The sequence below is a fragment of the Sus scrofa genome, chromosome 2, assembly GCF_000003025.6.
Source record: "Sus scrofa isolate TJ Tabasco breed Duroc chromosome 2, Sscrofa11.1, whole genome shotgun sequence".
In the NCBI taxonomy this organism is placed as follows: domain Eukaryota; kingdom Metazoa; phylum Chordata; class Mammalia; order Artiodactyla; family Suidae; genus Sus; species Sus scrofa.
This window is the reverse complement of record NC_010444.4, coordinates 38,881,886-38,904,193: the sequence shown is the minus strand read 5'-3', so window position 1 is coordinate 38,904,193 and position 22,308 is coordinate 38,881,886. Positions and strand designations below refer to the sequence as shown.

Genomic DNA, 22,308 nt, shown 5'->3' with positions numbered 1-22,308 from the left:
AGAACTTTTTTTTTTTTTTTAAACCCTGCTAATAAGCTTCTGGCAGTGGTCCTGATGAATGGAAGCCAGAAGTTGTGGGGCCAAGTACTGAAGTGGACAGACTAGTCAGTAAAAGATCTGTCGAGATCTAGATATGCCTATCTAGATATGATTTAGAGATAAGGTATGTCCTTGAGTTTTTAGGGGAGCTAAGTTGTATAAACATGGGATGAAATGCCTGAGGTCAGGCGAAGCAGTTGGGGCATGTATAAACTAACCAGTTCTCAGAGTTTACACAAGGCTGTGGGTTTTTCATATTTCAGAGAAATATGTGGGGTTTCTATTCAGTAGAGATTCCAGAAGGACCATATTCACAGAAATAAACTATCCCTAGAGTAAAGGCAACTCTAGATGCTCTTAACAAAACTTGAAAACAGGTCTTGAAAGGAAAAACTAACTGCACATTTTCACTTCAGATATATGTTGTGTGTTTCAAAACATATGGAGACATAAAATGTAGGGCAGTGATAAAAAAATTAACGAGAAAGTAGAAATATATTGGGAAGATCTTGTACTATAGGTGAAGCAGTTTAAGGTAAACTAATAAATTAGATATTAACATTGTGAGCTCCAGAACAACAGCCAAAAAAAATTTTTAATTAAGCAACAAAATATAGCTAATAAGCTAAGAGTGGAGATAAAATAGAATCCTAAAGTGACTGTCCAATTCAAAAGAAGATAGAAACATAAACAGATGAACAGAAAACAAAAGTTATGGTAGTAGATTTAAATTCAAGCATATTGATAATTGTATTAAATATGAATGGTCTATACATCCAGATAATGGAATGTTATTCAGTGCTGAAAAGAAATCAGCTATCGAGCCATGAAAAGACACAGAGAAATCTTTTTTTTTTTTTCCTGATGGCCTCACCTGCAGCATATGGAAGTTCCTGGGCCCAGGGTTGAATCAGAGCTACAGCTGCAGCCACACTGGATCCAAGCCGCATCTGCAATCTATGCCGCAGCTTATGGCAGTGCCGGATCCTTAACCCACAGAGTGAGGCCAGGAGATAACATCGTATCTTCAACCCACTGAGCCTCAGCAGAAACTCCAGAGAAATCTGAAACACATATTACTAAGTGAAAGAATCCAATGTGAAAAGGCTATGTACTGTGTGATTCCAACTTTGTGACATTCTGAAAAAAGCAAAACAGTGGAGACAGTGCAAAGATCAGTGAATACCAGACACAGAGAATACAAATAAGCAGAAAACAAGATTATATAATGACGATTGTCATTTACCTGTGTCCAGACCCATAGAATGCATAACACCATGACTGAACCCTAAGGCAAACTACAGAATTTTGATGACTGTGATGTATCATCAATGTAGGTTCATCCTTGGTTTAAAATTTTAAAGGGAAGAAAGTGCCATCCTGATGAGTGATGTTGATAATGGGGGAGGCTCTGCATTTGGGAGAAAAGAGAATATGGGAAATCTCTCTACCTTTATCTCAATTTTTTTGTAAACCTAAACCTGCTCTAAAAAAAAATTGTCTTTAAAAAAATATGAATGGTCTAAACATGCCAATTAAAAAGCAGCAAGGAGTTCCCGTCGTGGCACAGTGGTTAATGAATCTGACTAGGAACCATGAGGTTGAGGGTTCGATCCCTGGCCTTGCTCAGTGGGTTAACGATCCGGTGTTGCCGTGGGCTGTGGTGTAGGTCGCAGACGCGGCTCTGATCCCGCGTTGCTGTGGCTCTGGCGTAGGCTGGCGGCTACAGCTCCAATTAGACCCCTAGCCTGGGAACCTCATAGGCCGAGGGAGCAGCCCAAGAAATGGCAAAAAGACCAAAAAAAAGGCAGCAAAACAGGAGTTCCCGTCATGACTCAGCTTAAAGGAATCTGACTAGTATCCATGAGGATGCAGGTTCAATCCCTGGCCTTGCTAAGTGGGTCAAGGATCTAGCATCGCTGTGAGCTGTGGTGTAGGTCACAGACGTGGCTTGGATCTGGTATTGCTGTAGCTGTGGCGTAGGCCCAGTGGCTACAGCTCCAATTCGACTCCTTGCATGGGAACTTCCATATTCCACAGGTGCAGTCCTGGAAACACACACAAAAGCAGCAAAACAAAGCAAGAACTAACTAAATGTTCTCTACAGGAAACAATATAATATATTCCAGTGCCTAGTGAGATGATGTATAAAGCATTTCATCCTATTTCTCTCACTTAACGCAGCTTTAAAACCAGAATGCATGGAATAGGTCTTTGAGATCCCTGGAAAGTACACAGTGGCAGATAAATGGAGAAGATGACCACAATTCAAAGTACCACTGAATTGATGGTGAATTTGTAATTAGTTTTCCTTTGGTATCCCCCAGTCTTGACTCCAGACAGCCTGAAACCCAGAAGAGGGCCTCCCTGCAGGCAGGAAGAGCTCCCGAAGGAGTCCTCTGATTCTAGCTGGAAGAGTTGGGGAAGGGTCTCCTAATGCTCAAAAAGAGTGAGGGAAATTCCCATTTTTTCCTTTTTTTCCTCTGTTCTCTCATACCCCAGCTCTCAGGTAACCCCACAGTCATAGCAGCAAGAAACAGTGACCCACAGACACCTTAAATTTTGATGAACAGTAGGGTGTGAGAGGCTGTATTCCACTTAAATTTTACTGAAGTCAGCTGCCAGCCTCAAAATCAGCTGCCAGCCTCAAAAGCCTTCTGTATAACAAATCTCCAGGCAGTGATTGCTTCATTGCAAATTCTCCTAACCACTTAAGAAATAAGACCAGTTCTACACAATCTCTTCCAGAAAATAGAAGAGAGCTAATTTTACGAGGGCCGTATTTCCTTGATACCAAAAATGAGACAAAGGCAGTACAAGAATATTAAACTACAGTTCTCATGCATATAGATGCAGAAATCCTCAACAAAATACTAGCAAATGAAATCCAGCAATGTATGAAAAAAAAAAAAAACCACACCATGACCAGTTAACTGGGTTTTATTCCAGGAATGCAAGACTGATTCAGTATTTTAAAGCCATTTAATGCAGTCCACCATGCTAGCAGTCTAAAGAAGAAAAACCAGTGGATGCAGAAAAATGCTTTGACAAAATTCAGTATCCATTTTTGACAAAAAAGCAAACCAGAAATAAAAGAGAACTTCTTCAACCTGATCGAAGACATCCACATGCAGTCTACAACTAGCATCATACTGAATAGAGACTGAATGCTTTCTCCCTGAGTTTTAGACAAGGAATAGGATGTCCACCTTCACCACTCCTGTACTCTTACGTTGGAAGTCTTAGCCAAACAATAAGAAACAAAAAAGAATTAAAAGCCATTGGAAGGGAAGAAAAAAGCTGTTATTATTTACAAATAGTAATATGATTATAGGAGTTCCCATCATGGCGCAGCAGAAACAAATCCAACTAGGAACCACGAGGTTGTGGGTTCGATCTCTGGCCTTGCTCAGTGAGTTAAGGATCCAGCATTGCCGTGAGCTGTGGTATAGATTGCAGACACAGTTCGGATCTGGTGTTGCTGCGGCTGTGGCATAGGCTGGCAGCTACAGCTCTGATCAGAGCCCTAGCCTGGGAACCTCCGCATGCCTCGGGTACAGCCCTAAAAAGGAAAAAAAAAAAAAAAAAGACAATAACATGATTATGTATGTAACGTGATTGGGTACATAGAAAGTTCTAAGAAATCTACCCAAAAACTACAGAAATAGTAAATGAATATAGCAAGGTAGAAATGGGCTGATTCCAAAATTTATATGCAAATGCAAAAGGCCTAGAGTAGCCAAACAATTTTAACAAAGAACCATATTGGAATCCTTATACCATGTGATTTCTAAACTTATTTAAAAGTTACATTAACCCATATAAATTATGCCTTAGCATAGTTAATTAAGGGGGGAAAAAATCCCTCACGGTATTGTCAATATTTCCAGAACAAAATCCAGATTCCTTGCTGTGGCCCTTTACAATCTGAGCATTTTTCATCATTTCCAACCCCACCCTGTCACAACCCCACAGAAGCCCATCGTATCTCCAGTTACACTGCTTGCTAATTTTTTAGCTAATTTTCCTATCTTTTCTTCCTCCTTTATCTAAGATATCCTTCCACCTAGGAAGCTGTTTTGACCTCTTTCACTTGATGAATTCCACTTTTCCCTTTATGAGCCGACTTATTTCTGTACATCGTTCCTCATTGTCCTTATAAAGTTAATTGCTCCATTCTTTGTTCTCCCAGATCAGTTCATGCACACATCTGTATTATATCAGTTTGCTGTCATAAAGGGTTCTAATATAAGATAAAGTTATTTGCCTCTTTCACTTCTTTTTGACCTGATGTGGTATTTGGCATATTATAAATATCCTGCTGAATGAATGGATAAGTATAGTAATATGTGTTGTCATTGAAATCTGATTTCCTCTCATCACCATGGGTGACACATGCCAAAGGCATTCATCTAGCTGCTGTATTTGGTAGACCCATTTGGTCACCTCTGATGTTCTCAGAAATTTCGACTTGGCTGAAAAGAGTTCTCTCTTGCTGGGTTTGGTTAACTAAAACTAGTTTTTGACTCATGATGGCATAAGATTTTTAGATTAAAAATTAAATGAAGCCAAGAGTCTTATTATCAGGACAGGTTACTGTATGTTACATAGCTTATTTTAGTGTCCAGAAAGTAATAGAAGATTTTTTAACAAAATATTGTAAGCATACCTATACAGTTATTCTGTCTCGCTTGTGTATATGTGTATGTATGTTAATATTTTTGGTAATGGTAAAGCTGGGTATTTGGAGGTAGACTGGGTATTTGATAAGCAAGAAAAGGCAATGTGAATAGGGAATTTCTCAGATTAAGAATTTTACATTTGGTCAAAAGCATAAAGGAACTATAAAATGATGAGCCTCGTTCATTTTTGTCTTGTTTAGGGGATGTTGCTTTGGTGGTGTTTACAACCTGGTTCCAACAATAGTTCCAGAAGAATTATTCTGAACATTTGAGCACTTCTAGTGTTGTGGGAGGTGGAGACCACCCTCCCAGAATGAATACTTTCAAAGGATTTAGAGAACATGTTCTTGAAAGTTTAAATTCAGGGTGTTGTTTTTCCTTTAAAAATAATGTATGGTTTTATTGTACAAATTTATGTGTCAGTATTTATAGTAAAAATTCATATTTTTTTACATGATCTGGCTTTGCAAAATAGGATTAAAAGCAGCCCATTTATTTCTCTCTATATATTATTAGTAAGCTTTTATGTGACAAAGAATCCATTTCTTTTTTCTTTCATTTTTTTAATCTCTAAGCTTTAATAGTCATAATAATGATTTTTTTATCCCCCTTGTGGGGAAATGAAATTTTATTGCTCTGGAAGAAACTAATTTTAAAAAACCACTAGAACAAAATTGAAATCACTTTTGTTCTCGATTCAACTGCAACACTGCTTTGTGGTGTACTAATAGCCTTTGCTGACGATAAAAACAAGGTGATACAGCTCAGCTCCACAGAGAGTGTCCTTTGCAGCTCTCACCACAGTGTACACACTTAACAACATCCGTCATTTTCTATCTATTTGACACTGATTAATTACGCCGATCTATTCTGGTATTATAGCCACTGCCTTGCCACTTGAGTCAGGCTTGAACAATTGAAGTGAGTGCAGCAGTGTGAACTATGTATTCATTGCTGTGACCCTTCGTGCTATTTAATTAACTTAAATAAATGCTGCTTGCACCTCCGTTTTGAAGTTAAGGTTTTTATAGAAATAGTTATTTTGCTAGTATTTCATTTTAAGACATGAAAATTACTGTCAGCTTAGAGACAGTTAATGTTATGACTTTTTAATTATTCAGGTATGAGGCTTATAATTTTTTATGAAAATTTAACAATATTATCCACTACTAGTTCATCTTGAATTGGGCTGTCTTTCTAAATTAAAGAATACATAGAGCACTTAAATATATTCTTTGAATTTGAAACGCGGAGTTAGATAGCCTGCTTTTTAGGCACCCTGAAACATTTCCATTTTGACCCTACACTAAGGATTGCATAACACATTCAGACACTAGCCAACCTAACATTTTTTTAACACATCTAATGCAACTTAGCAGCAGCCACTGGGGCACATGCCCTAAAAAGAAATATTTGCAACAATACCTTACGTACATCAACAAGAAAATGGCTAAGGTAAATATACAAAGGATTTGTTTTTAAATGATGGTTGAACATTTGAAATATTACCCATCGCCACTGATAATCACTCAAATGGAAATCAAAGCAGTCAGATTCTGATTGTTTATCTAAATAACAAAGATGTTTTTATAATGTTCTTTCATTCTGTTTCTGTTGTTGCTTGGTTTCTAATAATGCCCAATGTTGATGAATGTGGCAGGAATGTAAAACTGGAATATAGTTTATGCCTTTTTTGAATGGTATCCCACTTCTTTTTTTGGGGGGCGGGGGGTCTTTTTAGGGCCTCACCCACAGCATATGGAGGCTCCCAGGCTAGGGGTCTAATCGGAGCTACAGCTTCCAGCCTATGCCACAGCCACAGCAACATGGGATCTGAACTGTGCCTGTGGTCTACACCACAGCTCAGGGCAATGCCGGATCCTTAACCCTCTGAGTGAGGTCAGGGATCCTACCCACGTCCTCAAGGATACTGTTCAGGTTCGTTAACCACTGAGCCATGACAGGACTCCAAAAGCAATCCCACTTCTGATTAATCCAGCCTAAGGAATCATCCCCAGCTTCAGTTTCCAGACCAGGAAAACCACTAATCCGCTTTCTCTCACTATGTAGTAGCATCACTAATATTAAAGCATTAATATTATTTTGGGAGTTTATATCAAAGTTATTATACAGAATATACTCCAGCTTCTTTTATCATATTTTTAAAATTCATCTTTGTATCAATAGTCTGTTCCTTTTTATTTGCCAAGTAGTATTCCTATTATGGACTTACCGTAATTTGCATATGCATTCAGTTGCTTCTAGACTTTTGGGTTGTTTTCAGTTAGGGGCCAATATGGATAAAATTGCTATGAACAGGGAGTTCCCTGGTGGCCTAGCAGTTAAGGATTTGGCATTGGCATTGTTGTGGCATGGATTCAGTCCCTGGCCCAGGAATTCATGCATACCATGCGCATGGCCAAAAAAAATTGCTGTGAACGTTCATGTAAGAGTCTTTGTGGGAGTTCCTGTCATAGCGCAGTGGTTAACGAATCCGACTAGGAACCATGAGGTTGCGGGTTCGGTCCCTGCCCTTGCTCAGTGGGTTAACAATCCAGCATGGCTGTGAGCTGTGGTGTAGGTCGCAGACGCAGCTCGGATCCCGTGTTGCTATGGCTCTGGCATAGGCTGGCGGCTACAGCTCTGATTAGACCCCTAGCCTGGGAACCTTCATATGCTGAGGGAGCAGTCCAAGAAACAGCAAAAAGACAAAAAAATAAAAATAAAAAAAGTCTTTGTGGAGATATATATTTTTCTCTTCCTTTTCTATTTTTTATTTTTTTATTATAGTTGATTTACAGTGTTCTGTCAGCTTCTGCTGTACAGCAGGGTGACCCAGTTATACATACATACATACATATATATATTATATATATATATTATATATATATAATATATATATATATATATATATTTTTTTTTTTTTTTGTCTTTTTAGGGCTGTACCCATGGCATATGGAGGTTCCCAGGCTAGGGGTTGAATCGGAGCTGTAGCCACTGGCCTACACCACAGCCACAGCAATGCAGATCCAAGCCATGTCTGCAACCTACACCACAGCTCACTGCAAGGCCAGATCCTTAACCCGCTGAGCAAGGCCATGGATCGAACCCACGTCCTCATGGATACTAATCAGGTTTGTTAACCACTGAGCCACAGCAGGAACTCCTATACACTCCTATATATAGATTCTTTTACTCACATTATCCTCCATGTTCCATCACAAGTAATTAGATATAATTTCCTGTGCTGTACAGCAGGATCTCATTGCTTATCGACTCCAAAGGCAATGGTTGCATCTACTGACCCCAAACTCCCAGTGCATCCCACTACCTCCCCTCCCCCGTGGCAACCGGCAACCACAAGTATATTCTCCATGTCCATGAGTTTGTAGCTTTTCTGTAGATAGGTTAATTTGTGCTGTATATTAGATTCCAGTTATAAGTGATATCATATGATACTTGTCTCTTTCTGACTTATTTCACTTAGTAGGAAAGCCTAGTTCCATCCATGTTGCTGCAAATTGCATTATTTTGTTCTTTCTATGGCTGAGTGGTATTCCATTGTGTATATGTACCACATCTTCTTAATCCATTCATCTGTCTGTGGACATTTAGGTTGTTTCCATGTCTTGGCTATTGTGAATAGTGCTGCAGTGAACATAGGGGTGCATGTATCTTTTGGAAGGAAAGTTTTGTATGGATATATGCCCAGGAGAGGGATTGCTGGGTCATATATGGTAGTTCTCTATTAAGTTTTCTGTGGAAGCTCCATACTGTTTTCCATAGTGATTGTACCAATCTACATTCCCGCCAACAGTGTAGGAGGGACCTATATTTTTTATTTCTCTTGGGTAACTACCAAGGAATGGGGCTACTGGGTCTTACTTTAACTTTGTAAGAAACCACTAAACTTTTTCAAAATCACTATGATGTTGAACATTCCTACCACCGTTCTTTGTTCATGGCTCCACATCTTTGTCAGCACTTATTAAAGGGCCATCCTTTTAAGTCTGTTACATGTATATGTAGTGACAACTGTGGGGTTTTTTGTTTGTTTTTTGTTTTGTTTTGCTTTTTTTTAGGGCCGCACCCGAGGCATGTGAAGGTTCCCAGGCTAGGTGTCCAACTGGAGCTGTAGCTGCCAGCCTACACCAGAGTCACAGCAACGCGAGATCCGAGCCACATCTGTGACCTACACCACAGCTTATGGCAATGCCGGATCCTCAACCCATTGAGCAAGGCCAGGGATCGAACCCACAACCTCATGGTTCCTAGTCAGATTTGTTTCTGCACAATGACGGGAACTCCAGCTGTGTTTTTAATTTACATTTTCCTGATGACTATTGATGTTGTACATCTCTTCATACGTTTATTGGTCATTTGTATGTCTTTTTTGGTGAGGTTTCTTTTAAAATATTTTCCTCAATTTTCGGTTGGGTTGTCATCTTATTGAGTTTTTAAAATCTTTATATATTATGGATACAACTTCTTTGTCAAATATTTTTATCCCAATTCCTGGTTTGTCTTTTAAACTTCTCAACATCTTTTGTGCTTTTGTGTCCTAGTTAAACCTTTGCTACTCTTAACATGGCAGTTTTTCTTACATGATTCTTCTAAAAAATTTATAGTTTTGCCTGTACATTTAGGCTTATAGTCTATTTCATATTAATTTTTGAGTAATAGTTATTTTCTCCCATATGTATATTAGGTTGTTTCATCATCATATCTTGAAAAGACTGTTTTTTCCCATTTAATTATCTTGGCGCCTTTGTCAAAAATTGGTAGACCATATATGTATAGGTCTGTTTCTTAGCCTTATTTTGTTTGATCTGTCTGTCTGTTCTTACACCAATAAGACACTGTACGATGATTTAAGTCCTCCTACTTTTTTGTTTTTCAAAATTGTTTTCACTATTCTAGATCCTTTAAATGTCCATATAAATTTTAAAATCAACTTGTTAATTTCTTTTTTTTTTTTTTCTTGGGGCTGCCCCCATAGCATACAGAAGTTCCCAGGCTAGGGGTTGAATCAGAACTATAGCCGCTAGCCTACTCCACAGCCACAGCAATGACAGATCTAAGCCATGTCTGCAACCTACACCTACCTCACGGCAACACCGGATCCTTAACCCACTGAGCGAGGCCAGGGACCGAACCTGCATCCTCATGGATACTAGTCAGATTCGTTTCTGCTGAACCATGACAGAAACTCCCTCAACTTGTTAATTTCTACAAAAATCCTGCTAGGATTTTTATTGGGATTGTGCTGAATCTATAGATTACTTTAGGGAGTATTGACATCTTAAGTATTGAATCTCATCCACAAGCAAAATGTATCTCATATACTTAAATCATCATTAGCAGTGTTTCATGGATATGTCGTACATTTATTTCAAGTATAATAGGCTTTTTCATTGCTTTTTTTAAATGCTATTTTTTAAATTTCAGCTTCTAATTCTTCATTGCTCACAAATGCAGTTAACTTTTTATATTGATCTTATATCCTGAGATTGCTAAGCCTTCTTCTAGTTCTAGTAGCTTTTTTTTTTTTCCATATTGCTTTAGGATTTTCTTTGTGTAAGACCACATGATTTACAAGTAAAAACTGTTTTTTTTCCCAATCTCTATTTTTTTTTTTTTTCCTTCTCACCTCATCTTAATACCCTGACTAGGACATCCAATAGCATACTAACTAGCAGTGGTCAAAATGAGCATCCTGACCCCAGTCTTAGGAAGAAAGCATTCAGTCTTTCACCATTGATAATGATGTTATCTCTAGTGCACATAGATTTTTCTTTATCAGGTTGAGGAAGATTCCTTCTATTCCTAGCTTGCTGAAAGCTCTGATAAATTAATTTTTTCAGATGCTTTTTTACACGTGTGTGAGACAATCATGATTTTTCTCTTTTGTTCAAAGGCTTTTGAATCTATGTTCATGAGAGATACTTACCTTTCTTCTTACAAATTTATTTTGGTATCAGGATAATTCTGCCCTCAAAAGATGAGTTGGGGAGTAGTCCTTCCTCTGGTTTTTGTGCTATTTGTATTTTATATTATTTTTCTTAAACATTCGATATAATTCCCCATGAGGACTTTTGGGTCTGTCTTCTTTGTTGTCTAATATAAGCATTTAAAGTTAGCAATCTTTTCTCTAAGCACTGTTTTAGCTATAGGCCACCTATTTTTGTATGTCGTGTTTCATTATCATTCAAATCAAAATGCTTTCTAATTTTCTTTGTGATTTTTATTTATTTATTTATTTAGTCTTTTCTAGGGCCATACCTGTGGCATGTGGAGGTTCCCAGGCTACGGGTCTACTCAGAGCTATAGCTGCCAGCCTACGCCAGAGTCACAGCAACACGGGACCCAAGCCGCATCCGTGACCTACACCACAGCTCACAGCAATGCCGGATCCTCAACCCACTGAGTGAGGCCAGGGATTGAACCCACAACCTCATGGTTCCTAGTGGGATTCATTAATCACTGAGCCATGGCAGGAACTCTGCAATTTTTATTTTTGATTTATATAACATTCAGAAGTCTTTTGGAGTTCCCGTCATGAAGCAGCGGAAACGAATCCAACTAGGAGTCATTAGGTTGCGGGTTCAATCCCTGGCCTTGCTCAGTGGGTGAAGGATCCGGCGTTGCCATGAGCTGTGGTGTAGGTCGCAGACATGGCACAGATCCCACATTGCTGTGGCTGTGGTGTAGGCCAGCAGCTGTAGCTCTGATGGGACCCTTAGCCTGGGAACCTCCGTATGCCACAGGTGCGGCCCTAAAAAGGACAGAAAGCCCCCCCAAAAAAAAGAAGAAGAAGAAGAAGAAGGAGGAGAAGTCCTTTGTTTCATTCCCAAATATTTTGGGATTTTTTTTCAAGTATCTTTCTGTTACTGATTTTTAATTTTAATTCTCTATGTTTAAATGCATTAAGATTTGTTTTATGACCCAGCATATGATCCATCTTCGTTCTATAAATGTTAGCCAGGTCAGGTTGGTTAATAATGTTGTTTAAATAAATCTTCCATATTCTTTCTGATAATTCTGTTTAGTTATTATCAACGAAGAAAAGGTGAAATTTCCAATAATGATTGTAGATTTGTTTCTTCTTATCGTTCTGTCAGGTTTGTATCATGCATTTTGAAGCTCTCTATATGCACACAGAAGTTTATGATATCTTGCTTATGAATTAAACAACTTATCAATTTGTCTCTTTTTATCTCTGGTTATATTTTTTCCTTTAGTCAGCTTTGTCTGAAATTAATAGAGTCTTCCAGCCTTTTTATGATCGATGTTTATGTAGAATATTTCTCCTTCCATTATTACTTTTAACCTATGATTTTAAAGTGTATTGAATACATTTACATTTAATGTTATTTGTATTTTTGGATTTAATTTTGTCACTTACCGTTTGTTTTCTATTTATCTTTTCCTTCTTACCTTCTTTTTAACTGAATATTTTTTATTATTTCATTTTCTCTCCTCCCTTGACTAATTAGCTCTACTCTTGGGTTTGTTTTTATAATGGTTGCATATTAGAGTTTCTAATATGCACCTTTAGCTTATCACAGACTACCGCCGAATGATTTCATACCACTACATATGTAGTTTGACTCTTAAAACAGTAGTCTTCCATTTACTTCTCTCATCCTTTGTGCTATTGTTATAAAACATTTCCCATAGTACACTGTTGCTTTAAACAGTCAATTATCTTTTAAATAAAATTTTTAAAGGAAAAAAGTCTTCTATTTACCATAGACTACTATTTTATAGCACCGTTTATTCCTTTGTGTAGATCCAGGTTTCCTTTTTTTTTTTTTTTGTCTTTTTGCCATTTCTTGGTCCTCTCCCACGGCATATGGAGGTTCCCAGGCTACGGGTCTAATCGGAGCTGTAGCCCCCTGCCTACACCAGAGCCACAGCAACGCGGGATCCGAGCCACATCTACAACCTACACCACAGCTCACGGCAACACCAGATCCTTAACCCACTGAGCAAGGCAGGGGATCAAACCCACAACCTCATGGTTCCTAGTCGGATTCGTTAACCACTGAGCCATGACAGGAACTCCCAGGTTTCTTTTTTGGTGTCATTTTCTGAAGAATTTACTTTAACATTTCTTATAGTGCAGGCCTCCTGGAAAATAATTTTTTACTTCTGTTTCTTTGAAAAAATTTTTTTATTTTTCTTTTTTTTAAGGATTTTTCTGGATATAAAATTCTTGATAGCTTTTCTTTCATCACTTCAAAGATGTATCTAGCTGATGAAAATATTAAAGTCATGCTTTTCTCTCTTCCCTTATTTGTAATATGTCTTTTTCCCTGGCTGTTTTATTTTATTTACTTATTTATTTTTTGTCTTTTTAGGGCTCAACCTGTGGCGTATGGAGATTCCCAGGCTAGGGGTTGAATCAGAACTGTAGCCGCTGGCCTACACCATAGGCATAGCAGTGCCAGATCCAAGCCACATCTGAGACCTACACCACAGCTCATGGCAGTAGTGGATCCTTAATCCACTGAGCAAGGCCAGGGATCGAACCTGCATTCTCAGGGATGTTAGTCAGATTTGTTTCCACTGAGCCAGAATGGGAGTTTCTCCCTGAAGGAGCTCCTGGATATTTTAAAGATAATCCTTTTTATCATTTGTTTTCAGGGAGTTAAGATGTATCTTGATGTGTTTCTGTTATTGTTGTAACTTTTATTCTGTTTGCAGGCCTCCATTTGCAGCTCTTTAGAGGTCTAGACATTTTTTAATGATGTCAAACATTGTAAATGTTATGTTGCTGAATGTTTGGATTTTGTTTATTTTCTTTTAAAAAAAAGTATCGAAGTTTGTTTTGGGCAGGCAATTCAGTTATTTAAGATTATCTTGATGATGGAGTTCTCTTCCTGGCTCAGTGGTTAACAAAACTGACTAGGAACTGTGAGGTTGTGGGTTCAATCCCTGGCCTTGCTCAGTGGGTTGAGGATCTGGCGTTGCCGTGAGCTGTGGTGTAGGTTGCAGACGCGGCTCGGATCCCCAGTTGCTGTGGCTCTGGCGTAGGCTGGCAGCCATAGCTCCGATTAGACCCCTAGCCCGGGAACCTCCATATACTGCGGGAGAGGCACTAGAAAAGGCAAAAGGACAAAAAAAAAAAAAAAAAAAAGGATTACCTTGATGTTTAAAACAATGTTTTAAAGCTTTGTTAGGGAGTGCTGGAGTGGCCTTTATTCTTAAGGTAGTTTAATGCTAAAGCACAAAGTCTGATGTTTCCAGTGAATCATCCTAAGTGCTCAACAGTTTCCTTTTATTCTGGCTGCTTGGAATTCCAACATCTCCCAGCCCTGTGTGAGCTTTGGGAATTGTTCAGCTTATTGCTCCTTAAGAGTTGTTCTTGGCCTAAAATAACGAATTTTCCCATGCACATACAGAGATCAGTATTTAACTAAAGTCTCAAGAGAACTCAATGCAGATTCTGGAACTCTTATCAAAAAACATTTAAAATTAATTGTATCTTCTCTTTTTCCCGCCTAATAGTACTACGTCCATATTCTTAATTTCTATTTCATGTTGTATTTCATTGGGTAGAGCATTCAAGAACAGTGTTAAATAAGAGTTCCTGTCGTGGCTCGGCCGAAAGGAATCTGACTATTTATTATCCATGAGGACGCATGTTCCTCACTCAGTGTGCTAAGGATCCAATGTTGCCGTGAGCTATGGTGTAGGTTGTGGACTCATTTTGGAACTCGCATTGCTGTGGCTGTGGCATAGACCTGCAGCTACATCTCTGATTCAACCTCTGGCCTTGGGAACCCCCATATGGCTCGGGTGTGGCCCTAAAAATAAGACCAAAAAAAAAGAGAGAGAGAGAGGGGGGAAGGAAGGAAGAGAGAAAGGAAAGAAATTAGGAACATCTCACAACCAAGAAAGAGAAGTACTGAGTCTACCTTGTTACTTTTCTGCTGGACTGTTTTCCTTGAATTCTGAAACACATTTTTTGCCTTTCTTCTATAGGTGAAGGCTTGAAAGGAAAGATTACAGTGCACAAGAATAAGAAAGATCCACGTTCTCTCATTGTGACCCTCACATTGAATAATTCAACTCAGACTTACGGTCTCCAGTGAAAAGGCCAAAAAAGCCCAACTAATTTGCTGTTTTTATTGTGGGGGAGGGGTGAGTAGGGACTGAGGGTGTGGTGATGACAGATCCTTTCTGAGTCTCCTCACTTTTCGAGGAGAATGGTAGGAATCTGGTAATTCATCTCAGGAAGGGACTGGTTGATCCTAGTGATCCACCCACATGACCACGTTTTTGGAGGTCTAATCAGTGAGTTTTAGCCAAACGTAACCTCTACATTGAGTTTAGCTGCATTAAAAATCATTTAAATTGGCCTGAATTTGAAATAGAGACTCTTTTGTTGTTTTTAATAAGTTTCTTACTATAAATTTTAAGAACTAGTAACTGATTACTTATTTGGATAATGTTTTATTAAACTAGTAACTGTACACAAGGTATTACATGTCTTATTGCAGATTTCCTTTCTGTATTTGCTACATGTCAGGATATAATACATTAAAAGAGCAAGTGTAAGGGACTGAAATATGGAAAAGAGACCACACAAACCATATTTGCAGACAGCTTAGTTGATTGTCCTATAGTTCTGTTCTCATTTTGTAGCTTCTTCTCTCTGTAAATATTTGCTATATAGTTTTCTAGTATTGCCCAAGAAATATAGTTTCAATACATTTGCCTTAGGTTTCATAAAAGTTTTTGAAAATTGGGATAAAGATGAACTTGTTTACGAAAACCTTTTTTAAACTAGATTTATGTGCAAAGTTAAGCTTATAACTGTTAATATACTTATATCACTCTATACAGTTGTGTCATTTACAGTTATTGACTGTTTGAAATGCAAAACAAAACATTCAATAAAATGGAGATACAACAGCCATTAATATTATAAAATGACATTTCAGCATATTTAAAGTCTTTATAAAATCAGAAGCATTTAAAGCAAGTCTTAATCATTTTGAAGATAATGGGGATTTTAAGGAGAGGTGGGTGGCATGCTTTTCAGTTTAACAGCAGGTTCTTTTTTGAAATAAGAATTACACAAAGCAGCCTAGCAGAGAGTTGAGAAGCATAAGCTCTGGAGTCATTTCAAGCCTTGACTGCAGCTCTTCTTGCTGTGTGGTCTTGGGTTCATTAACCTCTCTCTCCTTCCATGAACGTGCCAGTTCATAAGCTATTTCAACTACTTATACCAGTGCCTGGCACATAGAAAACAGTGCAGGCTAAGTGATATTTTCCTCATCATCATATAGTCAAGAACCCTGTCCAGAGTATATGGCATCTACATTAGATCAGTTTGAGAATTGTCAGCCTCATCGAATATTACCCTAGTATGTGAGAGAGTGGGAAGTTTACAATTAAAGTTAATAGGTAATGTAGCAAAAACTATGTCAAAAAGAAACTGTCTTTTGGTCTCGATTAGGAAACTGGACTTGCTATAAGTACAGTTGTCTAATCGAGACCAAAAGACAGTTACTTCCCACTTTCTCTTCAAATGGTGATGTTTCAGACCTTAGTCTTCCTTCCTAACCTGATGTCTCTTTTCACTGGGCTAAACTAGCCAGCTAGTTTTCTCCATGATTTGAATTCAGATTTTTACTGGAAATGGGTGGTGCTAATAGTACAGCTCAAAGTACTGTAAATTTGTGCCTGAAATGGCATCGTGTGCAAATTTGAGTAGGGTGAGGAGGTAAAACAAAAATAAGCCCATCAGAAGATTTAATAGATTTTTAAAGTAACCAGAAAACATCTAATTTTTTCTTTTGTTTTTCTTTCTTATAAGTGTTTAAGTCTTTTTTTTCTTTTTTATTAGGGCTACACCCACAGCATATGGAAGTTCCTAAGCTAGGGGTCAAATTGGAGCTGTAGCTGCCAGCTTAAGTATGCCACAGCCACAGCAACGAGGGACCCCAGCTGCATCTGCGACCTACACCACAGCTCTCGGCAACTTTGGATCCTTAACCCACTGAGCAACGCCAGGGATCCAGCCCACGTCCTCATGGAAACTAGTCAGGTTTGTTAACCGCTGAGCCACAAAAGTATCTCCAACAAATATTTTCTAATTGAAAAGTACTTCTCAAAAATGATTTCTTTTTAAAATTCTCGTTTGATTTTTCAGGGGATTTTTCACCCAGAGGTGCTTTTGATTTTCTTTTCTTGGTTATAACTATCCCAACCATAGTTGGTGGATCTCTCTGTTCTTTTCATTTAGCCTTCTCAGGCTGGAACATTTTTACTTGTGTACCTAAGCATTTTATGAGATGTGAGAGTAGCCAAATGTTAGCTCTTCTGTTGTAACTTTGGCCATTACGCCTGTGGAAAATAAGTACTTCATAGCCCTTGTCCCTGATAAATACAACGTTCTTTTGTGCTATGGCAGATGGGCATTTATGGATAGCAGTTTGCTCTGTCTCAAGGATTTTTATTTCCATTAAGAAAATACATTTTTCTCCAACTTTCCTTTGTGAAAACTAACATTATAGTGTTATAATGTATGAGGCTCATCCAAGTATAATAATCATCTCTGTTTGGTATAGAGCAGTATTTTCTAAACAGAGCATTTTGGAAGGAGTGTTCCATGAAAATAGAGTGTACATTGTTGCACATGTAGGGTGGTTCATTAAGTAGCTGCAACTGCTGGGAACACACTTTAAAATGAATCAGGGAGCTGTCATGTCATTTTGAAATAATTCCTATTTGGGGAGGAGGGAGGTAACTCTGGTCCTATAGAGTTATTTGCTTTCTTATCACTTAATCTAGGTTAACCAGTCTGGTCCACCTGTGTATTTCAGCATTTTACCTCTCTCACTTCCTAAAATGGAATATTTAAAATGTATTGTGTGGAGTTACAGATTTGAATTCAGCCTATACTAATCTCACCAATCGAGCTATCAAATAGAAGACATAAGGTAACAGTACTGCTAGGGGCATTCAACAGGAAACACTGAAACGTGACACCACTCCGCTGTTTAATAAGCTGCTGGGACATTGCATACCCCAAACATCCAAGTGTTCAGGTCTTTTGTGTAGCAGAATAGCACAAAGGTTATATCAAGTGTGCAGTACTGTCAGGGAGTTTCAATCTATTATGAAAGGCAAGATAAGATAGCTGAAGTCAAGTATTGTCTACTGCACTGTCGGTAAACTACAGTCTAGGGCCCAGTCCACCCTATTGCTCGTTCTGGTAAATAAAACATTATTGAAACAGAGATAGGCAAAATTATAGGTAGATATTTCTTCATATGTTTCATTACAGCCATGGTAAAGAAGATAGACATAATAGAACACTAGATGATCTTTGGAGCTAAGCAACCAGAAGCTCGCCACTTAGGAAGACTTAGAGAATTAACCAAGGCTTACCCTAAATTTCTTTTTAAAGTTACAGTATTAACATTCCTGTCTCAAACTGCTCCATTTATTGTCCTGTGTAAAGGGAAGCGGTAAGCTGAAACTGTGTACCTGATCATCCACTTCATTTAGAAACCTTTACATAAAAGACCACAGAAATGGCCAAATAGAACTTTTCAGAGTTAGAGGTGATTGAACCCTACCCATAAGCTACAAACTAACTCAGCTGATGAATTGACTTCTGAGCCTAAAAGAAAGAATTTGCATGAAACTTAACCTCCTGGACTGGGGGCCCAAAAGTAACTGCTAACATTAGAAAATACAGCTGGGGCCTTCTATCAGCAGTTCTCAACATGCCTTGAGGCTTCCCAGTGCCTTCCTGACTTGGTTTTAGCCTGGAATGTGGCACTCTTATCCTACTAATCCACGAGGTACCATGAAAAGGTATAAAATCCCGGCCCAGCTGTCGGAGGAGGTCGTGTTGCTGTTTGAGGCTATGCATTTTTAATGGTTCTATGTCTGTTTCCAGCCCAAAAGCTAGGATAAACTTTTCTAAGCAGAAAAACCTGCCAAAGAAGTTTTTGTATATTGCCTCAACCTCTTGGCCAGTGTAGAGGACTTAGCATTCATTTACATCTAGAGTATAGCTAAATGTATATAAAACTTGTCTATCACTGAATTACTCTTTAAAATGAAGATACCAATAGTCTAGCAAATAGTAAAAGAGGCTGAAATTAAGTAGATTATATTCACTTTATGGACTAAAAATCATTATCAAATTAGAATTTTGGAAAACAAGTATCCACCACCATGAGCTTGAGGGCTTCCCAGTTCTTCAAGACTGAGGCTGGGGTATAGGGGAGGAAGATCTCTTTTTCCTCTACCCTTTTTTAATTTCTTGACTGAGACCTCTTTAACAAGAGGAAAGCATACAAATTTTTGTAGGTTTTACACGACACATGAGCCGTCATAAGGAAATAAATGAAGACCTGAAGAAACAGTGAAACTTGAATGTTTTTGTGTAAGTTTTGAAGAGTGGAAAGTCTTGGGAAGATGAGATAGGACAGAGATGACCCAAGTTTAATAAACAGGGAAACAGCAAGCCCTGTTGGTTCCGATTCCTCTCTGTGTGCCTTCGTTGTTAGAGATGGGTGCTCTTTTCCTCTGGGTACAGGGAGGGCACCTCTCACAGGAGGGTTTTATGACCTGCTTCCAGGGAGAGTCAGAAAGTCCTTCCTGAAGGTAAGCGAAATCCTAAGAACGAATCAAAGTTTATTCTAACAGCCTTTGAAGAACACTGTGGGTTTACCTGTTTACTGAGAAGCAGTGGGTCATAAGCAGACTGACAAAGCAGAAGAAAAAAGGAAGAAAAAAATCTTCACATTGCCATTTCTCAGATTTTTGCAGCTTGAAATATTCACTAAACCAAGGTGCCATATTTTGGGGTAGCATGTTTTGAACCTAGATGTGGTATAATAGCTGATTTTCGATACCACGCAGTGAAACATGTCAACGTTTGGAAGATCTGCACGATTCGATGAACTAATATTCCCGCAACCCCCTCACCCCACCGTAAGGCTGTATTTTCTTCATGTGCCTCAACCAAAACAACGTATCATAGAAGACTGAATACAGAAGCCGCTATGATAATCCAGCTGTGTTATTCTAAACCAGATAATAGGCATTTGTAAACGTAATAAACAACACCACTCTTGTCAATATATTGTCTGGAAAAATAGTTATTTTCATAAAAAATATTTCTGTTAACATGTATTTTTTTTTTTTTTTTCTTTTTGGCCTCCTAGCAGTACATGGGAGTTCCCAAGCCAGGAATCAGATCTAAACCACATTTGCGACTTACACACCAATGCCGAATCCTTTCACCCACTGTGCCAGGCCAGGGATCAAACCTGTGTCCTAGCACTCCAGAGATGCAGCAGATCTCATTGCGCCACAACGGGAATTCTGTACGTATGTTATTATTCAGTGAATTAATACAGAAATATTATTTCTCAGTTTTAATTTTTAGTACAGAACTATTAGTAGATATAATCCACATAAACAAGAACTCTCTGGGGTCCTTAATAGTTTGTAAGAATGTAAATGTGTCTTGAAACCAAAAACGTTTGAGAACCACTGACCTACATTATTATAGGACCCTCCTAACTGGTTCTTCTGCTTTTGATCCACTATACCCTACCCTGTGTATTCTCAATACATGCGCTGAAGTCATTCCCTTAAGATATAAATCAGGTTTTTATTCCTTTCCTCAAAACACTAGGATAAGCTTCTCTTCTCACTCAGAATAAAAGCATAAGTCCTTACACTGGCCTTCAAAGCACCCCATGATCTCCGGCCCCGTCACCTACTTCTCTGAAACATTTCCTGCTACTCTCCCACCGACCCAACTCCAGGCACTCTGGCCTTCCCTTCCGTCCTCACACTTGACAGGCGTGCCTTCTGGCCAAGGCTGTTCCCTCTGCCTGAGAAGCTCTCCCCCCAAATGGTGCCCTAACTCATTCCTTCATCTCCTTCAAGTCTGGGCTCAGAAGTCATTTTCTAGTTGAGATTTCTCCGGCCAGTTCAAAGTTGCAGAACCCAGAGTTCCCACTGTGGCACAGCAGAAACAAATCCAACCAGTAACCATGAAGTTGTGGGTTTGATCCCTGGCCTTGCTCAGAGGGTTAAAGTTTTGGCGTTGCTGTGAGCTGTGGTGTAGGTCGCAGATGTGGCTCGGATCCCACGTTGCTGTGGCTGTGGTGTAGGCTAGAAGCTGTAGCTCCGATTCAGCCCCTAACCTCGGAACTTCAATATGCTATGGGTACCTCTAAAAAGCCAAAAAAAAAAATGGTTGCAGAACCTGCACACACACTCTCAGTCCCCTTCCCTCCTTTATTTTTCTCACAGCATGTGTAGCCATCTAATAGTCTGTTTCACCAGTTTATCTTTTTATTTTGTTTCTCCCTCCACCAGAATGTAAGCTCCAGGAGGACAGGAATTTTTGTCCATTTTCATTAACTGCTGTACTGTGCCTTGGTACATAGTAGGAGCTCAATAAATACCCGTTGGATTAAAATATGAACGCAATGTCTGCTGGCCAGTCATCTAGGCTGGTGGTTTGCCACAAATAACAAATGATACTATGGCAATTTCTCCTCTTTAATCATTTATTTTATTACCTATAAATTCTTTTGCCTTTTTGACTTGGGAAACCTCTTGTAGATCATATGTACGTGTTTAAATGTTCCTCTTTTTTTTTTTTTTTAACCACTCTGATGTTTTAAAATTTCAGAGCCTGAGACCCTCTTATTATGATCCTGAGTCCACAGCAGAACCCTGAGTTTGCATTTGAATGAGTTAGTTACTCAACATATACACAATTATGACATTTTTAATTGACCTGCATGTTGATCTTTTCAAAAAGTATGTAATTTGGTGTATCTTGGAATTGGCAGAGGCTACTTCTGCTGTTATGGTAAGTGTGCATAAACAGCTTGCAAAGATATGGTTTGTTTCTTTTAAAAGATCAAACTATAAAATAATTTAATACTGTTTTCCATATTTATGAATTAGTTGGTCAGGAAAGAGGACAAAATTATGAGTGAATCTCAAAATCTTTTCAACACATGACTGCATAAACTAACGACAATAATTGGGAATATTGTAGCTAATAAGAAATCTTGACCAGATAACTTTTCAGAAACCTTATAGAGTATTATAATAATGACAGCAAGGATTTTTTTTTGTGTCATGTTTTTATCTCCATCTTTATCCTAAAGGACTTTGAAAGAACAAAACATTTTTTGTGGTTTAAGGAGTACCTTTGGAATGTTTTCTAAAAGTGAACAGCATACTTTCCTCCCCTGTTGACTGGAGCTGAGACCACATGAATGTGAATGGAGCCCCAGGTCTGTCTTTCGTGTGTGTGTGTGTGTGTGTGTGTGTGTGTGTGTGTGTGTGTGTGTGTGTGTGTGTGTGGCTGGAGCTGAGACCACATGAATGTGAATGGAGCCCCAGGTCTGTCTTTCGTGTGTGTGTGTGTGTGTGTGTGTGTGTGTGTGTCTGTGTGTCTGTGTGTCTGTGTGTGTCTGTGTGTGTCTCCAGTGACCCTCCTGCTGGGAACCCTAATAAGATTTCTTCCCCTTACACCTCCGTCTGCCCTGCCTTTTCATGCTGTTCTATAATGTTTGCT

General features: G+C 38.7%; 1 protein-coding gene across 1 annotated transcript in view; it reads left to right on the top strand.

Moving 5' to 3' along the window:
* Window positions 1–19,883, top strand: part of PRMT3 (protein arginine methyltransferase 3) — a 148,634-nt gene extending 128,751 nt beyond the window's left edge. Inside the window, exon 16 of the mRNA XM_021083252.1 lies at window positions 14,712–19,883. Within this exon, the coding sequence (XP_020938911.1) occupies window positions 14,712–14,821 (110 nt within the window). The 3' untranslated portion in view covers window positions 14,822–19,883. The remainder of the gene's footprint in view (window positions 1–14,711) is intronic.